Source organism: Lissotriton helveticus, chromosome 9 (assembly GCF_964261635.1).
Source record: "Lissotriton helveticus chromosome 9, aLisHel1.1, whole genome shotgun sequence".
Classification (NCBI taxonomy): Eukaryota; Metazoa; Chordata; class Amphibia; order Caudata; family Salamandridae; genus Lissotriton; species Lissotriton helveticus.
Genome location: NC_136070.1, coordinates 947,333,172 through 947,353,437, shown reverse-complemented (window position 1 = coordinate 947,353,437; position 20,266 = coordinate 947,333,172). Strand labels below are relative to the sequence as shown.

The 20,266-nt window shown below is 45.0% G+C and overlaps 1 protein-coding gene across 1 annotated transcript in view; it reads right to left on the bottom strand.

Annotated features, from left to right (window-relative positions):
* Positions 1–20,266, bottom strand: part of USP4 (ubiquitin specific peptidase 4) — a 742,179-nt gene that overhangs the window by 675,139 nt on the left and 46,774 nt on the right. The window contains exon 2 of the mRNA XM_078661202.1: positions 17,531–17,658. Coding sequence (XP_078517328.1) covers positions 17,531–17,658 — 128 coding nt within the window. The remainder of the gene's footprint in view (positions 1–17,530; positions 17,659–20,266) is intronic.

The following is a 20,266-nucleotide window of genomic DNA, read 5'->3' as shown; positions in this document are numbered from 1 at the left end:
GTCCCAGTATGTAGATCTGTAAAAACGTGGCAACATAAAGGGATTGCCAGCATTCAAGAACTACTATGGTATGAGCACTGGCATAATCAGAGAGGCTATATAAGCTCCTATATAATGAGATTGCTGTCATAATTTGGCGCCAAACCACATGACACCAAAGGGACAAGTAGATTTATGAAGCAACTTGCCCCATGGACAAGTAGATATTTTAATAAATTCCACACCCCTGAGAAGACGTCCCCGAAGAGATTGAGCTGCGAAGCTGCGCGTGACACATCAGGGGAATCAACAATTCTTTACCAACCCGCAACAAGTAGATGAGTTTTTGAAAAATATGCGTTGAGCGCGCCGTGGGAATGGAGATCGTGATGGGGTGCAGTTGGAGGACAAACAGGAAGGGGTGCAGTCGGAGGACGTACAGAAAAGGGATGACGAACACTGAATTACCGGTCGATGCAACTTTGCGTCGCTTTCCAGACTAAGACACTGCACACACAGAACTGGAGGTGACCCATATCGTGGAGGACTGACGCTGTATGACGGAGATACCATGGACGGGTATTGGACTGTTGGTGGTAATGTATTCCAGGCACCACGTCCCTCCCTTGATTAAGCCCGCCCCAGGGTCGATCAGGTTGTAGGGCAAAGGTGACGGGAGTGGGTTATGTGCACCTCTAGATGTCGCCTGGCGGGAATTCCCCAATGTTTACATTTGAAGTACTGATGTTACTGGGGAGCTTAACAAATGTTGTGAGAGGGGGGCGGGAGGGGTATTCTGGCAAGTTGGGGAAGCTTCAGTGGGAGGGGGGCGGGGAAAGAGGCAATTCGAGAACAAATGTGCTGCATGTTGTTATGGGAAGTTTTACAGCAGTTCTACAAGATGGTTATGTTCATAATTGGACTGCTCACGTATGGGGGTAATTTGGGAACGACTGAGGAGGGGCGGGAGGGGAGGGATTGTTAACACGGTGCATTTAGGACACACACACTGGACAGTCGGATACTACTGCAATAGCTGCGATTCATGGATGCCGAGACACGATTATTCTTGTATTGTACAGCCAATAGACATTACATATCACAACAAAGTCGGATAGTTTGCCTGGCTGAGTAGGACACGCGGGCAACGATACCAATGTAAACCAAACTACACATGGCACTGACTGATTTAAACCTTATCACGTGAAATGTACGGGGGCTGGGAGACCCGCAGAAAAGACAAGTGTTGTCATATCTGGACCGTCATGCTATACATATCACTTTCTAGCAAGAAACACATTTCATACCTTGCACTGGACACACCTTTGCCTGCAGGTGGGCGGCTAATGCGGTCTTTTCCTCTTACTCTACATATGCTAGAGGAACGGCGATTCTTATCAAAAAGGGCACGCCGTTTACCTTGGTAGGTGATAAGCAAGACATTCAGGGACGATACTGTGTGGTATGGGGGAGGCTGGGGCACATGGCGGTCACTATGGTATGCTGCTATGGTCCCAATACCGATGACCCTCAATTCTTTACTGAGATATGGGCCACTGTTATAGGCCTGGGCCCTGTTCACATAATATGGGGCGGAGATTTTAATGTAGCACACGTTCCAACCATTGATAGGTCGCACCAGCTCCTCATCACTACACTAGAGCGAGGACTGCACTACACACGGTGATTACAGAGTATAACCTGATTGATACATGGCGACACCTTCACACCACTACGCAAGAAGGCACCCACTTCACTGCACAGGCACAATCTTGGGCGAGGCTTGATTATGTGTTTATATCTCCGCACCTCTGCCATGCGCTTGTAGGGGCACAACATTTGGCTAGGACTTACTCTGACCACTCGCCTGTGAAGATCACATTGAGGGCAGAGGACCTTGGTCCGCCGAGGTCTGCCTGGCGTCTGCAAACTACAATGCTTCTAGATGCAGTCTTTCAGGATGAGTTGAGGGAAGAGACTTTAGAATTCTTTGCACGCAATAAGGATTCAGTAAAAGATGTTGAAACTATTTGGGACGCCTTTAAGGTAACTCTAAGAGGGATATGCATTGCAAAAGGGTCAGGAGTCCTTAAAAGCATACTGACAAGGTTAAATAGCCTAGAAGCGGAACTTAAAGCACTGGAAGGCTCCCTGGCAAATTGTCCAGATAGAATAACATTATCACACATCCGGGAAAGACTCACAGAATACACTGAGGAGGCTAATAGAGAGTCCAAGTTTAGAGGGCGTCATTGGACTGCTCGCCAATACGGCGAAGGTGAAAGGCCTGGGAAAGTGCTTGCCGCAACTGTCAGGTTGATGCGACAACCAAACATTATACTGGAAATTGAAGGTTCGGATGGGCTGGTATATAGAGACACGGCACACATTCTTAATGCTTTTGTTACACATTACACCGCTTTATACACTACCACGAGAGCTGATGAGCTAAATCTGCAAGACTATTTGGAGGATGTATCCTTAGGTTGGCTAAGTGACGCACAGAGGTCTTTTTTAAATGCTCCGTTTGAATTGGACGAAGTGCGCGATGCTATAATGCATATGCAATCGGGTAAGGCCACTGGAATAGATGGAATCCCAGTGGAGTTTTATAAAACTTACATGGACTTCATGGCCCCGATATTGCGGGAAGTATATGAAGACGCACTGGAGGTAGGACATCTTCCCCCATCCATGCGCATTGCTCTTATCACGTCCTTGCTAAAACCAGGGAAACCGGCAAATAGTTGCAATTCATACAGGCCCCTGTCGCTGTTAAATTGTGACATGAAGATACTAGCTAAACTTATTGCTACACATATCAACCTCCTTCTCCCTAATCTGATTTTACCCGACCAATCGGGTTTTTTTCCCTGGCAGGGCAACATCTCATAACATACGCACCTTATTTACGATTATGAATAATGTCCACGAAGACTTACCCATGGCTGCTATATTTTTAGATGCCACCAATGCCTTCGATTCCCTAGAATGGGACTATGTGTTCAAGATAATGGAACGAATGGGCTTCCCGACCCTATTCTTGTCCTGGATTAGACTACTTTATGAGTCACCAGTAGCTAAAGTAACTGTTAATGGGAGACTGTCCCCAGAATTTCCCATCACAAGAGGCACGAGACAGGGCTGCCCCTTGTCGCCCCTACTATTTGCAATTGCCACGGAGCCCTTAGCGGCGAAACTGCGGCAACATCATAAGGATAAAGCGTTACAATGTAACCAGCGACAGATTTTGATATCAATGTACGCGGATGATATCACCTTATATATTCGCGATCCCAGCCACAACTTGAACCCCATCCTTAGAGAGTTTGTTCGATTTGGCAAACTCTCTGGCATCCAGATTAACTGGAGTAAGTTGTGTCTATTTCCCCTGACAACGTCCACCTTGAAATTTGCTTTGGATTACCCCATTGCCTGGTGTGAAGAGGATTTCAAATACTTGGGTATTCGCGAGGCAAAGGACAGAGATGAATTACTACGTATCAACTATGGCTCGACCATGTCCCGTATAACTGATGACATCACAAGGTGGATCACACTACCGCTGTCGATGGCTGGCAGAGCATCTTTAATAAAAATGGTGATTTTACCGCAATTGCTCTACCTTTTCCTGAATGTACCGTTCTATCCTGGAAGGTACTTCTTCCAACAGCTTAGGTCAGAACTCACTTGGTTGGTGTGGGGAGGAAAGACGGCTGGATTAAGGTGGGATACCCTCATTCGGCCGTACAATCAAGGCGGATTTGGTATTCCAGATTTTGAAATGTATTATTATTCTGCTCAAGCACACTATGCCTATTTCTGGATATACCAGCCTCGGTATATGCCTCAAGTAGAGAACACTGGCTTGCTCATCCAATCCCAATAGAAGGAGCATCATACACCCCTTCCCAGGGTAGGGATCGGACGCCGTCGACGGTAATGAGCACTGTTAATGTGTGGGCTCGACTAGGAGCTATGCTAGACGCGGCTATGATATATTCACCATTATTGCCGCTCACCTATCACCCGGACATGCCCCTGCTACAAGAGACAATCTTCCACAAACTCACTAAACGCTTCCATATCGCAACATGGGGGGACTTGTATCATGCAGGGACATTCCGTGCGTTAGACCATCTATGTTCTGGCGCACGCCAGTCTCCTCTTGACACCTTCCTTTACATTCGACAGCTTCAAGGACTGAAATCAATTACACCTGACTTTCCTAATGAACCTGAAGTTTTTGCACCACTACACCGTATACTTCAGGATAAAACTCCTAAAAAACTAGTTTCGACAATTTACCGAACAGTACACATGTTAAGAGACAGGCAGCCACTTGCGGCTAAAGCAAAATGGGAACATGAATTGGGCGCTGAGCTCACAGATAGGCAATGGGAATTCTGCTTACAACAAACTGAACGCGTCTCGTCGAGCAGCAAATTTAGAATAATACACTACAAATTTATACACAGGCTTATATTACACTCCGGTCCGCATGCACAGGTTTCAACTGCGTGACAATGACACCTGTGACAGATGTAATGCTCCAGGGGCCGACTTCTTACATTTGGCGTGGGAGTGTGAGGGTGTGCAGACCTATTGGCACCAGGGGTTTGGAGCGATATCCAAGATGGTAAATAAAGAAGTGGAACCCTCCCCAGTCCTTGCCCTGTTGGGGTACGTGGAACCGATACAGGCAATACACCGTAAATTTATTGCACTAGCATTCCTTGTGGCTAAAAGGAGAGTGGCGTGTAGGTGGGGAAGAGGTAGAGCCCCCAAATGTAAGACTTGGCTACAAGATCTTACATATTGTCAGGAACAGATTGCTACCTATGCTGAGCTATTACCGGTTTCCTCAAGGCCGGCTGATATCTGGGCTTCACTGCAGTGCTATCTACTAGAGAGAGAGATGACCCCGGTAACGCAGAGACACCACACGAGTCACGAACATAATGCCTTCATGTAATAGCCCACAGCACGTCCTCGTAAGAGATATAGTACAGAGGAGTTAGGAACCGAGTACAAGATTGGGTAGTGGCTGCTCGATGATATTATACAGGCTAAGATGGCCTGAAGGACTCGGACTGTTGGGATTGTTCGCTCTTTACCTAAGGCCTCTTTAACCATGTGCGAGTACTTAACTCTATAATGGGCTAAACTGAACACTTGTATTGCTGATTTGTTGCCTTGCGGAATTCACATGTCTGAACGGTCTGAAACCCAAGGGGGAGGGTCTTTTGTGCTGCTTGTGAGATTATATTGATATGTATTTCTTGCCCTGTTGATGTGCCCGGCTACATGTACGCATTGATGACTATGAGCTGTGTTGTGTGAATATAAATGCACCTTACCTGTTTTCTCATTGACAAAACCTGAAAATAAAGTTGTACATTTTTTATTTATTTATTTATTTATTTTTAGAGTTTTCTATAGCGCGAACTTGAACCGATTAGGTTATCAGATATCAGATATCAGTTATTTTTTTTTTTTAAAGTTATTCCAAATAGAATGTTGCGGATTTCCTATGGATAATAGGTCCGAACTAGAACTACCTACTGCTAGTAGTATATAGATATATATATATAGATATATATATATATATATAGATAGATATATATATATATATATATATATATATTTTTTTTTTTTTTTTCTCCATGAATCCTACTGGGGAACGCCAGAAGGCAGTTATAGTTGTGACCAAAGTTTCCATAGCAAACTTGATAAATCTTCACAAAATATTCAAAAAACATCTCCTTTTTGGTTCAGCTGTGTTGAAATTTTCAGGATGATCCGTCAAGCGGAGCCAAGAAAAAAGGGGGTCTCAAAACGCCTTCTCCATGTTAGGTCTATGGGGATTTTTAAGCCTCCGGAGGGCCTCAGGACTAAAGTGGACTTCTTCGCCAAACCAGTGGTGCGCCATGAGTCGCGTTGCCAGAGTGGTAAAGAAAGGGAGGGAACAGGGCCTCTAACAACCTCTTAGAAATACAGCTGTATGGGACTAATTGGAGGTTACAGAAGGGGTTGTTGGCCCCCAAGGACCCTCAGAAGTAAAGTGTACTTCATCCCCCACCCAGTGTTGCGCCAAGAGGCGGGTTTGCAAAGTAGTGGGGGAAAAAAGAGGTTGTGGCCTCCGAAGACCTCAGCAATCCCACTGAGCTGGCTTTTCTGGGGGTGATAGCTGGCGAACAAGGACCCTCTGGAGCCCAAGGCACTTCTTCCCCAATCATCAGTGCAACAGTGGGAGTGTTTGAAGAGAGGAGGAGAAAGGAGGCAGGCATCCAAAGACCTCTAAGCAATCGGGCTATTTGGGACTTAATGGAGGTAACGGGAGGAGTTGTTGGCCCCAAGGGCGTCCTTGTGGGCCAACTACCCCTCCTGTAACCTTTAGTAGGTCCCACATTGAGGGACAGCTGTGAGGTCTTCGTGGCCCACCCTCTTTCTCTACCACTCTGCAAACACACTTCCTGCTGCACTACTAGTTAGGGCATGAAGTACCCTTGGCTGCTGAGGAACCTTGGGCGCCAAAAGCACTCCTGGAACTTTCTGTAAGTCCTACACAGCAGGATTTCTGAGAGCTCTTCAGAGGCCCTGCTCCCTTTCTCCACCACTCTGCAAATTACATTATTTAAAAAAAAAACATAGAAATTCACTGGGGAAAAAAAAGTTACAGGGATGTTTTAGTTAGATTGACATTTCACTCGTAAAGAAATTCAGCAGTTATAGTTAGCTGAGCTAACTAAAATTTGCGCCCCCACAATGCACTGCTTATGACCTCACACATATCACTCATGACATGGTTAGTGACATGTCATGAGCGATATAATATACATTAGGCCCCAGGTGAGGTGGGCCGCATGCCCCATCAGTAAAGAAAATAATAACAATCATCCGCCAGGCGCTCAGGCCCACCCTGGAGTGTTTTATAAAGTAGCACAGGTGACTGTGCTTCTTTTTGTTTATTTAAATTTTGCAACAAATTTGCAGCAACATTTTTGACAAAAAAAAAAAAAAGGTTTATGGTCTCAGGCGGGGTGGGACCCCACCACCAGGCATCGGGTTCAGAGTATCTGTACCCTGCCCCCCTATGTCTTTTTGTTTAAATTATTAATTTTATTGAAACATTTCACAGTGATACATTAGTGGTCACAATTCTTTATACAGAACACGATAAAAGAATAAATATGGCCTGGAATCAGCATAGAAGTACAGAGGTGACAATTCGCCGTACTGAGAATATAAGCATTTTTAAAAGTAACTACACATATTCAGTTAAAGGCATTCACATTATGAGCTTCAGTCCGTCGCACGTTATACTTTGGCACAACCCCAGTCACATACCTAATACAGTTTAATATCAATCTGTGCTACCTGCAAGTATTCAGTCTTGTTGGCCTTCTGCCAAATCATCTGATTCTATCCCATGAGTTATTGTTTATATAATACCTTTGGGACGGCTTTGATGAGGTAACAGCTCACTATACAACTCAGATTGACTATTACAGTACAACATATCCTTTGTCCACTCATCCATTGATGGTACAGGCCCTCGTGCCCAGTGCATAGCTATTCTGCACTTCGCCACGAGCAAACCCAACACCAGTACCTTTCTGACATCTTTTAGTAGCGACCTGGTGTAACCCAGGAGTGCTCACAAAGGGTCAGGGGAGAGAGAGAACCCAGTTACTTCGCTTAGCATTTGAAAGATTTGCTTCCAGTACTCTGCATCCCGCGGGGACTGCCAGGCCACATGTAAAAAAAACAGCAACATTTTCTCTGCACCGCTCACAGGAGGGGGAATCCCTTAGACCACAGCGAAACAGTCTTTCAGGAGTGTAATTCACTCTGTTGAGGAATTTGAAGTGTTTTAGCCTGTGTTTGCCATTGAGCGATACATTCCGAGTTACCTCGCAACAATACCTCCCTTTGTCATCATCCAAAGTAATTCCGAAATCCGCCTGCCACTGTAGCCTAGCTTTGACGTATTGTGTTCGCCTAACGTCTTACAAAATATCATATCTGGTAGTCACCAGTTGACTGGGGGATTTAGATTGTAGGTGAAATGAGAGGGAGTGCAATTCTGGAGGTTCTTGGAGGTCGTATCCAAGCAGGGCGTGCAGTGCATGTCTGATCCTGTAAAAATGAAACTGCGAGAGGGGAGTAGTGTATTGTACTACTATTCCTACCTCAGCCTACTTACGAGCCCTACCCTCTGAAAATAGATCACCCATGGTTGAGATGCTGAGAGCTTTAGAACCTGTGAAACCTCTTTGTCTGCACCCATTGGAAGTCAGTGGCACCATTCCACTGGCAGAAGGGGAGAGTACAAGAGCGAGCCAGCCTGTCTTTTCAGTAAGTCGTGCCAATCGTGAATTGTAGAGTGAACAGTCTAAAACACTATTGCGTCTGTTAGAGGTCTGAGACAGTCAGTGAGGGAGCTGGTCTGGTCCCGCCTCTATCTTTTCAATCTGCAAATGAGGGAGGTTCTGCGGACCATGCATCCAAAATGAGCATGAGAGCATTGGGCGACTCTATAATATAGCTCAATGTCCGAGGCACCAAGACCGCCCATGGAATAAGGCAGTGTGAAGAGATCTCATTTAACCCGTGGGATTTTGCCTGCCCAGGCCAGTTTCAGCATTAGCATGCTTATACGCTGAAATATTTGTTTTGGGAGACCACTGAGATGTGAACAAAGAAGAATAGCAATCGGAGTAGAACAATAATTTTTATCAGAGATATGCGGCCCATTAGTGACAATGGCAGACGGCACCATTGGTAGATGTCTTGTTTGAGTTTAGCGATACCTTACCATAATTTTCTCTGATAACAAGTTCAGAGTCCGTATGGACCTGCACACCTAAATAACGCACCGGCTCAGATGACCACTGCAAGGGAAAATCCAAAGCAATAGGAGTCGTGGCTGGAGTTAAACTGGAAGTCAAGTAAGACCCAGGCTCTCGGGCATATAGCAGCATATCATCCGCATATGCAGACACTATAAAATTGTAATTTGGTAAGCGAATCCCCCTGTGCCCGTAGTACTCTCTCAAAGCGCATGCCAACAGCTCTGCAACTATAGCATACAACAGTGGGGACAGGGAACACCCCTGTCTAGTGCCTCTCGGGATTGCGATAGGGAATGTCACTACATCTCCAACTCGTACAATGGCTACATGTTGGTTAAAGAGAACTGCTATCAATTTAAGAAAGACCTCCCCCACTCATTCTTTGCAAAACTGCCAATATAAATGCCCACTCCTCGGAATCGAACGCTTTTTCCACATCCATAAAAACAGCAGCTGCTTTGATTTCCGGTTTTACATGCTGGATGGTCCCAAACACCGTCCTCAGGTTGTACGATAATGTGCGTCCTGGTACAAAACCCGCCTGTTCTGGGCTCACTAACATCGGGAGCAAATTGGGCCAGCCTATTTACTAGCACTTTTGCAAATATTTTCATGTCTACATTAAGGAGAGACCGCGGTCTATAGGACGTGCACTACTGTAGAGGCTTCCCGGGCTTAAGCAAAGTGACTATTAAGGCCTCCCTCATTGTATGGGGCATTATGACCTTCTTGCAGATTTCTTCAAACAGAGTGCTGAGATGCGGAACCAGTAAATCTTTTACAAAACGTATAAAGGACGCCATGATTCCATCTAATCACGGGGCACTGCCTTCACGCATGAAGCTCAGCACCACCTGGATTTCGGTGTGGTCTAAGGGCCTCATTAAATATTCTCTAAGCCTATTGGTGAGATATGGCAGTTTTATATGCTCTAGATAGTCCAGAATAGCATTATCATCTGTCTCCAACTTGGATCTATACAAATCTTCATAGAATCTGCTAAACCTGCTGGCAATTTCAGAGTGGTCTCTAAGCATCACTCAACTGTGATCTAGTAACTCCGTTACTGCGCCAGTTGCTCTTTGGCAGCACGACAAGGCCACAAGCACTGAGCCTGGTCTCTAACCCTCCCCATAGGATTTGGCCACAGTGTATTTCCCCATGTGCTTCAGCTCACTGTCTGCCTCTTCATGGTATTCTTCTAAGGTTTTTTTAAAAGCTCAGAGGAGATGGAGTCTCCCCCTTTTATAGCATCCTGTTCTAGTTTGCCAAATTGGGCCTCCAGAGACGACAACCGACCCCTTATTGATCACGGGACCCCGAGTGTCTGGACATTGCAACCCTCTTATATAGACTTTAAACATTTCCCATACCGTGGAGAAATACTCTGAGCCTATTAAGAATGTCGGGGGGGGGGGCAGAATAGAGTGTGAATCCACCCCCCCCCCCTCCCCGGGAGTTTGAGCTCTCCAAACATCAACCAGGTCCAACTGTGCAGCTATGTCCCTTATATCTTTAGCTGCTGCTGAAGGGTGCTGGGGAGGGCACTTTGAGCGATCCAACTGCGGGTCTAGCACACAATTAAGATCACCCCCCCTCCCATATTAGTGGCAATGTATTGTGTTTGTGCAGTTGTGTGAATAGTTTGTTATAAAACTGTGGAGCACCATAGTTGGGGTCAATATATGTTGACAACCTGCAGATCTAAGCCCTTACCATGACACCTTGCAATCGCATATCTGCGGTTAGGATCGGACAACCATTCCTCTAGTGTAATTTAGATTTTGGGTTCACTCAGGTAAGTACCCCTCTAGCATGTGAGGTGAACCCTGCAGTCTAAAAGCCTCCAGATAGTCTCCTTCTGGTAAGCATATTACTATTAGGGGACATGTGTGTGTCTCTTGGAGCAGTGCCACATCAACTTCATGCATTTTAAGATAGGCCTAAATTACTTCAGAAAATTGCGGCTTATCACAATCCATGTTAGAAAGCGGACTCTGCTGTAATGACTGTGTGATATCTCTTGTTGCATCACTTGTACCTCTTGCTCTCTGTATATACCTTACTTGCTATTCCTGGCATCCTAACTACATTGTTTTCATGCTTCTTACATGTGTATATTGTGAAGTCAAAACACAGAACGTTCCCTCCCAAGCAATGCCTTCCCCAACCGAGAATAAGCAGATGAACTAACTCCCTCCCATTACTACTCTTTACCCTAAATAAGACAAAGAACCCCAAGATATAGGAAATAATTGGTGTGGTAGTACACACTCTGGGGCAGATGTTACCAGACTCAATCCGCTCCGTATTCCAGACCGAGTAGTAGCACATATAAAAAACAGAATACATGATTAACATTTGTTTCGACCAACTCTACCCCTCGAAGGTTATCTTAATCAGATTGTGCCTTAGCTATAAGCGATCCCCTAAAAACATAAGAGGAGGCAGTTAGAACACAGAGATCAGTCATACCCATGTGGAGCACCCACCAAGCTAGTACAGAACTATGGACTCTAAGGGCATGATACGTCTTACGTGACATCCCCATGTCTCTGGACGTGGGCGCACCCCAGCGGGGAAGACCGAAGAAATCAAGAAGTTGCTTTTAATCCACATTAAGAGTCAATGTTGCCGATATCCACAGAAAGCTGTATGAAAAGTTTATTCTGATCCAGCTGAAACCTCCTCTTCTAGATTTTTGGTGGGACTTTTCTTGGAATAAGCTGCGCCCCACTGCTTTAAAAACTCTGCTGCCTGCACATGTTCCGTGAAGATGTGCGTCTTCCCTTCAGCTGTGACTCGCAACTTAACAGGATATATCATATTATAGTCCAACTGCAGCTCGCAGAGTTTTCTTTTAATCGGCGCAAATAGATGCCGGGCATCCTGTATTTGCTGTGTGAAGTCCGGGTAAAGCAATATCGCCATGCCTTTGTAGTTCAAGGGCTTCAGTTATCTGGCTCTCCGTAGCACCCCATCCCAGTCTCTGAAGTTGAGGAGTTTAGCAATTATTGGGCGTGGTGGCGTGCCCAGCACAGGTCTGGGGGCCAGAGAGCGGTGGGCCTGTTCTACTACAAACATTGTGAAAAAGTGTCTCTTCCTTGCAGCGCAATGAGGAGGTTTTCAACTAATAAGTCCATGTTAGATATATTTGTAGTTTCAGCTACGCCCACCACATGTAGGTTGTTTCGGCGTGAACAAGTTTCCAAATCTTCAGCTTTGGCCTGGACCTGGCGGAGTTGCTTGTCTATGCCAGTTAGTGAAAGGGATGTAGTATGCAGAGTAGCTTCATCATCCAAGATCCTTTTTTCATCTGTCTCTATACGTTCTGCTTGTTTATCGAGCCTTTCCAACATTCTGCCCATCCGATACGATAGGGCGTTGATCTTGCCATCGATCTTATTTAGGCTGCTTTGCATGGCTGCAAGTATTTGTTTGAGATCAGAGTCCGGAAGAGTGTTTGCTGCTTACGAGCCGGACTCAGAGGGTGTTTTATCTTGATAATTCTGCTCCCTCGACTTTCTTGAATCTAACTGCTGTTTTGTTTGTGATTTATCAGTTTTCCCATTACGTAATTACACAGTCCATCTAGTTCCTGCAGTTGTCTTGTTTTTTTTTTTTTATTCTTTCACGTGCAGTGTATCCAATGGCAAAACAAATCAGCAGGGCTCCACTACCCGGACCAATGCGATCACCTGGCCCGCGAGATTCTGGGTAACACCATCCTGCCTCGCCGGGGGAAGCGCACTCAGCCTGGGGCTCAACAGTGGGTTAGGGTCGCTGGTATGACCATCACACAATATGCAGGTTTCTTAGTGGCCCCTCTTCCTTCAATTAATGGGCACAATTGGGGAGCAGGCCAAGCGATACGTGGTCCCCACTGCAAGCCCAGAACAGGCCACAGGAGCAAAGGCCAACCAATAGTGCAACTCTCAAGGCACTACGGCGAGGGGGGGGGGGGCCCCGCCGACCTTTAAAATTGGGTAAGGGTGTCCCCGGGGGACACAGAGACACTCCAGATGCAGCCAGTAACGAGCAGGGGCATGGGATCACTCACTGCACCACTCCAGCGTCATCCCAAAGGCAGATATAGCATTGCAACAGCCTCACATGTAGAGTTTTCCGCTCTTAAAACAACAGTCACATCAGTGAACCCCCGGGACTGCCAGCAACTCACCGTTGGAGCCCTCTGGTTCACCAGGCAGTACAGCCTCAAATGGAAAACAGCTCACCTCCGACAGGGTCGATAGGGTGCACCCGCCTCAGCCGCAGGAGAAGCTTCCGAGCCTCTAATAAGCCAGCACAGGGCCACAGGTAAGCTCAGACTTCCCCGTAGGCCTCGACGCAGCACGTCCGCTCAGAAGGCCCACCTTCTGTCCTTTGCATTAAACTTACGCTCCAAGCAACCGACAGCCACCGCAATAGGCACCGAGAGTGCCTTATTCACTGCCGCCCAGGCTCCACTGGTTTAGGGAGAGTAGTAATTGTTTTATGTGCAGGATTATGAAGGATTAAATGCCGGAATCGGTGGAGCTTTCCTAGTAGAAGGCCATCTTTGAGCCAGGCAAGCTCCGCCCCCCTTATGTCTTTTTTTTGCCAAAATATAAATACAATTATATCTTATGGCATTTCTATTTCGGCATGCATGGTATTAATATTTTGGCTATCCATCACAGTCACTGTACTTCTGGGAAATCAACCTGTTAGCAACTATAGGTTGGGGATAAACCATGGGCATTAATTGCACCTTGACAATCTATCAAAGGGTTTTAAGAATCCACAAAATAATAGGAAATGGGTAACTTACTTTATCAGCTTGCTTGCTTTTTATCTAATTAAAAACATCTCACTGGTGTGTCTAAAAGCCAAAACTGGGTTGGAGCTGCTTGTGTTCCAGTCTATAAAGGACACTTGACCAAAAGGTTTGGGCTTGACTATTCCTAATGGAGCAGGAACAAGACTGGTTTACATACAGTTGGTTTACGTCTGTGATAGATAGTAGAAACTCCAATGGGCTCCAATGCAGATTGAGCGATTAACAATGGCAGAGCTTAATTCAAACATTCCATGCACTACTTGTGTGGCAGTGGACATTTGCAGAACTTCTGGGCTCCCCCAATATTATGGTTCTTCAGCACTTACTAATTAGATATGGGAAAGCCATACTTTATATCCGGAAATATGACCTACATTAATTAACTCTATATGGCAAAATGATTATATGAAATAATTTTAGCCATATGAATAGGTATGTAGGGGCCATATAATGAAAATCTAAAGTATAAGATGGATTGCGTGCATCACATCGACTTCTCTGAAACGGTTATGCTGTGCGTCGCTCTGGACATGAAACAGGCGTTCGACTCCCTGTCTTGGACGTATATGTTTGGGACCTTGCGACGCTTTGGCTTCCCGGACTCCTTGCTGAAATGGGTGAGATTACTATACACGGACCCATCGGCCGGTGCACGTACAGGTCGGTACACCTCAGATAGCTACCCAATATACAGAGGCCCCCGGCAGGGTTGCCCTCTATCTCCGATTTTTTATGTGCTGCCACTGAAGCCTCTAGCCTTGATCCTTCGGGCCCGAGAAGGACGGATGGGTATCTCGATAGGGGGCACGCACCATCTAATCTCCATATACGCAGATGACATTCTATTATACTTTCAGGACCTGGAGGCCGACCTTTCGAATATAGATGGGATTGTTAGCCAATTTGAGGAGGTGTCCGGCTTAGCAATTAACCCAGAAAAGTCCACTGGATTCTATTTTAGAGACCTACCACACCCTCCCTCTCTCCGATTCGGGAGATACCAGATCCCGGTGACCCAAACAACTTTCAGATATCTGGGCATACAAGTGTATAGGCAACCAGAGGACCAGATTGAGGGTAATGTCAAGAGAGCAATCACGGGTCTCCGCAGTCATGTGGGATTTTGGACGTCCCTACCCCTATCAGTCATGAGCAGAATCGCCATTTCCAAGATGGTCCTGCTTCCCCGTATGCTATATTATTTTGTTACTCTGCCGATCATTCTTCCGCAATCAATATTCAATACATTGAACACGATCCTGATAAATCTAGTCTGGGGTTCTGGACACAGACGTATCAGCCTCCGAAAGCTCCAACTAGGGACTAAACTGGGCGGTCTAGGAGTGCCCGACCTTAGGGGGTATTACTACGCCAGTCAACTTCAGTGGTTGGCAAGATGGGTGGCGGGCAGGAACTTGCATGAAATCGACTTCACAGCAGACCGACTAGCACGGGGCGAATTGCACTCCTTGTTGTTGCCCGGGAGCAGGATCCCCCAGGGTTGCCACCCTCTCTTGAGCACGGCTCTGATCTGTTGGAGGAAGGCACTGGCGTATACGTCCAACACAATACCCTTTGCGGAGAAAGTCCCCCTGTTAGGTATTCCAACGCCCCAGGCAAGGCTCACACAGCGCAGATTGCGACCCAGAGGCGGGGGTGGAAGAAGTGGGCGCCTTCTTTGGGAGGATACCCTAATGGATCATGACACCTTCCTGCAGGTCACGGGGGCTCCCCAGAGACTGTATCTACTACACGCTGGGGTGTCCCGCTACATAAAAACCAATTGGGCTCCTCAGCGACTTAAACCTAAGAAACATGAATTGGTCCATATGCTTTATTATATGGGAACAGGTGGTCACTTAGTGCGGTGGCTATACGCAGGGATTAGGGAACATGCAGCGATTCCTCTCACCACACTTAGAGAATCATGGGTACAGGACACGAGAGAGGTACTGTCGGATAAGGCTTGGCAGCTGGTACTAGAACATCCCAAGAGAGTGTCGAGGAACGCTAAATTTAAATTCATCCAGGTCATGGTGCTTCATAGGGCGTACCTTACCCCACAGAGATTGCATAGAATGTTCCGATTCTCCCCACTGTTGTTAACGCTGCAAAGCGGACAAAGCTGGCTTTCTCCATATGGTGTGGGCATGTCCGCAGCTACGTAGTTACTGGGGAGAGGTTTGCCAGACGCTACGTACAGTGACCTCACTGCCGGTGCCAGTAGATGCCCTATACTGTCTGGTAGGGTCCCCTAAACTATCTAGGAAACAGAAAGCTAAACTGAAGTTCCTAGACCTGGCCCTGTTATTAGCAACTAGGGCTATAACGATGCGGTGGAAGTCACCCAGAGCACCCAGGATATCAACGTGGCAGTCTGAGCTGGTGAAATGGGGCAGAACGGAGGGTATGGTGTTGAGACAGGAGAAGGGACAAAGAAAGTATCCCATTGCGTAAGACTGGAAGATAATGCGGTTTGAACTGGAGGGGATGGAGATGACAACATCACAGGCAGATGGGTTGTAAATGGAAGAAAAATACGTAGCTTGTAGGTATGTGTGGCGCAAGAGTATTGAAGCTCGCAGATGCAAAGGTGTGGCTTCTGTAAATTTATCCTACACCAAGTTAATTTGATATCACTGGTACGGAGTGTCTCGTTCAGGAATTATTGCGAGTAGGAGACGTACGGGGTTGGGGTGAGAGTTGTGGGGAGGGAGGGAGGATCGGGAGTTGTGATCCTTTATGTGGTTGGTTGCTAGACTTGATAATAATATGATGTATAACGTACTGATGCACAGGCAAGTGCCCCTACAGAACAGCATGCTGGGAAAAGTATGGTTTCATATACCCATGATTTATTTTCATATGTTATACACAGCATTATGTAACTGCAACAGAAAGACATGTTTGGTTGGGGAGAAAACGAGAAAAGAACTGTACGGCATAATAAGTATATACGATGTAATGTTAATAATATAGTGCAGTTGCAAATAAAGAATTTTAAAAAAAATAAACGGTTATGCTGTAAAAACTGGTGAATATTTTATATTTGAATATTTAATTTTTTGCACTTGCACTTTATGGCACATATTTATTTATTTAATTATTTGTTGCTTCTTTTGCACATGTAATTTCTGCAATAATTAGGTTCTTAACAGATATCACTATGTATTGTGTAGGAGGTTTTTTTTCATGTCTATGCTATACTTGAGACAAAAAAAACAGCAAACTGTGTGCTAATTAAGGATTTTTTTCACCTACTGCACTAGTATTTAATGGGGATTGGCCTGAAGCGCGTCATGTGATCAAGTCAGTGTTCTACTGACGAAACGTGTCATGCTGGGCACTTGTCATTTGAGAATGCTGCACATTGGAATTGGAATGCAATAAAACGGCACTTTGAAAATCTACAAACACGGTGTGGTCCGTACCCGTGTCTTGGGGGATCCCAGGAGAAGTAGGACTGTGGATGTGGATATATAGATATATATAGATATATATAGATATATATATATATATATATATATATATATATATATACATACATACATACATATACTCACAGGTGGATGTTGGTTACCCTACAGCGGCCACGTCATACGGGTAGCAATATGTTATGCCTCTCTAACCACCGGCTCCTAGCTATTTATGGCTGAAATACACGTTCTCTTCTTTTCATATTCTGAAGACTGGCTGCTAAGCAGCAACAAAGGGAGGACAGCAACACATTATGAGGATGCCTATTTCACAATACTAAATCCACAACACAATTTAATAGATGTTATTCCCTGCACTTTCCTTACATTGTTTGCAAACAACACTACATAAAACTGATAAAATGAAAAGATCTTGAAATGTTTAATAATGAACATACCTGCAAAGAGTCCTGAATTGTCAATAGGCCCTGGATAGATGTTGCGCTCACCCATATTATACATGTCCCAGCTGTCATAACCAACATATTTTTTCCACTGTTTGAACCAACGGCTATCAATTAAGTACCTGGAAAGAAACGAAAAAGCAACATTATTTATAAATAAAAATAGACTATAGCCAGAAATCTTTTCTTTTTGAAATAAAGTAATATTATAAGGGTTGCTGAGAACAAAGCCCTCTTTGTTGATTTTCCAGCGACAAAAAGAGAAACTGAAAACTACTGCAGAGAAAAGGATGCTACCAAAAAATACAACAATATAGATTAATGAGCACATACTATTTGAAAGGGCTCACCGTAATTGGGTTTAAAACTATTAAATAACCAAATAGAGAATAAACAAAGATCTAGCATGTCAAAACAGAACTCTATTGACTCAGCTCATGTCCAAGTAGAATGGGTAGCAGTATAACAAGAGGAATTTCTATTGCTCTATAAAATTAGGAATAGGGGTACACAGGGAAATATGGCTGTTAAATGAAGGTGGATAATTAAATGGATTTGAAAAAGCTGAAGCTGAATCAATTGAAATCCTGCTCAATTCTTAAATTAGGTTTGTTGGCTACAAGGCATGTAGGGATTTGCTGATCCACCTGTGGAGTCATATCTTGGACATATTACTAAATAGTCAAATGGGTAAGAGCTGTATCTCAAAGACAAAACATGGATTTAAAATGGGACTGTTTGGCAATATAGGCTGAATGGAATATGGAATGTGGGACTGAATGTAACAGGAGGATTGTGGTAATGCTAGTCAAGTAATCAGGGGAGCGTCTGAGACTGCCATTTCAAATTGGCACTGTACATTTTTTCACAGGGTTCACGTTACTCCAGAAATACTGCATAAGGTACACATAAAACAACCAAATCCCTGCCCTAGTTGTCATGCAAATGATGGACATTTGTATATAGTTTGTCAGTTTTGTGTCATCTGTGTATTGGGACACTAATGTTAACAAAATGAACAGAGTAGCGAGAAAAAAATGGCGCATCGGACAAAGCATTCTTGGCTTGAAATAATTTGGGGAACATGAAGTATACATTTATGGCCCTTTGTATGGTATTGGCACTTACGAGAGTAGCCATGAATTGGAAGCATCACTATGTCCCCATGTTAATAAAAGGCTGGATGTTGTGAGGGAAAGAATGGTTGTTGAGAAATGGATGGATGCATGCCTAACACCCAGACAGATGTTAAACTTCCCAAAAACTAACGCAATTGGAGGAAATTGGTGAGGGTGTTGATTTATCAGGATACACTTCTATCATACAGTTCTTTATTGTTCCTTAGGATGTACACTAATTAGAAAATTCTAAAATCTGAATATTAGAAAAATGGCAGATGTATAAAATTTGCTAAGCGGCATGTCATTCGGGGTAGATGCTGCAAAGCCACGTACTAATTGTCTTTTTATTGCAGTTATATGTATGAATATAATCCACAGTTTAAAAGAAAACTACAATACAGTCAAAACATGGGCTTATATCAACGTTATACATTATGGCACATATTGAGACGTTTGGGTCAATCAGACAATGTCACTCTAAAAGTAAAGGTCTTACTCTAAACTCAAGCATGCTCACTTTACAAGTAATGTTGGGATGATCACACTGGGCGGACATGGTTGAAATCTAGAGGAAGCTCAATGCAGATTTTTCCAATTTGCAGCATAGAAAATTCAGACACAAAAGTTAACTTCTGCCCTGCAGGCTCAATTCAACCCTGAAAGAGCCAACAAACATCTAAAGCTATCCTACTCAGAGAGGTCCAAGGAAACAGATCCTCTGCAGGAGGAGGAGGAATACGACTACAGCTGGAGGATGAAAGGGGCCGCAGTGAGTTTTAAGCCTCTCCCCTCAACTCCCAAGTAGGAACAGACAGAATCAATAGGTTGGAGTCTTCTGCCCTCTGTTACTTTAAACCTTCCACGGGGGAGCCAAGAAGCTGTTCAGCGTTTCTGGACTGCGCACAAGTCTCTGTAAATTTACCAATGGTTTCTTAGCTCCGGTTAATAACTGCTCATGTCTCTGTAAATTCAACAATGATGCCTTCCAACTTTGGCAAATACTCGGGCTTCTCTATTAATTGGTCTAAATCTGTACTCTATGTTTTACATGGCCCACCCCCACTCCTTCCGCGAGGCTACTCAATTGAAATCGCCCGGGACGGATTTAAATATCTGGGAATTTTTGTCACCCTGGACCCCCAAATATTTCATGACCGTAACCTAAAAGGACCACTCCAAAGACTCCATAACGACATCTCGCATTGGAGAACACTCCCCCTCTCTCTCCCGGGTAGAGCTGCCCTATTTAAGATGTTAGCACTCCCTCGATTTCTGTATGCCCTACAAAATTGTCCATTTCCCATAGCTGACTCCTATTTCAACTCGCTCAAAGGGGACCTCCGCCTCCTTTTATGGAATGGCGGTTCTCCCCGCATTGCTCTCATCTCACTCACGCAGGGGTGGTACGATGGAGGTATTGCCCTTCCCAATGTCCGCCTCTACTATTGGGCCACTCAGTTGGTCGCCACCAATTCATGGGTCTACGATTCGCCCACGAACCCTGCTTTTCACCTAGAGAGATACCAGACGGGCCGCGGAGGCTACCTCGAAGCTCTATACGGCAAACATTCCTGAACCCGGTATATAGGCCCGATGTCCCACACAGTAT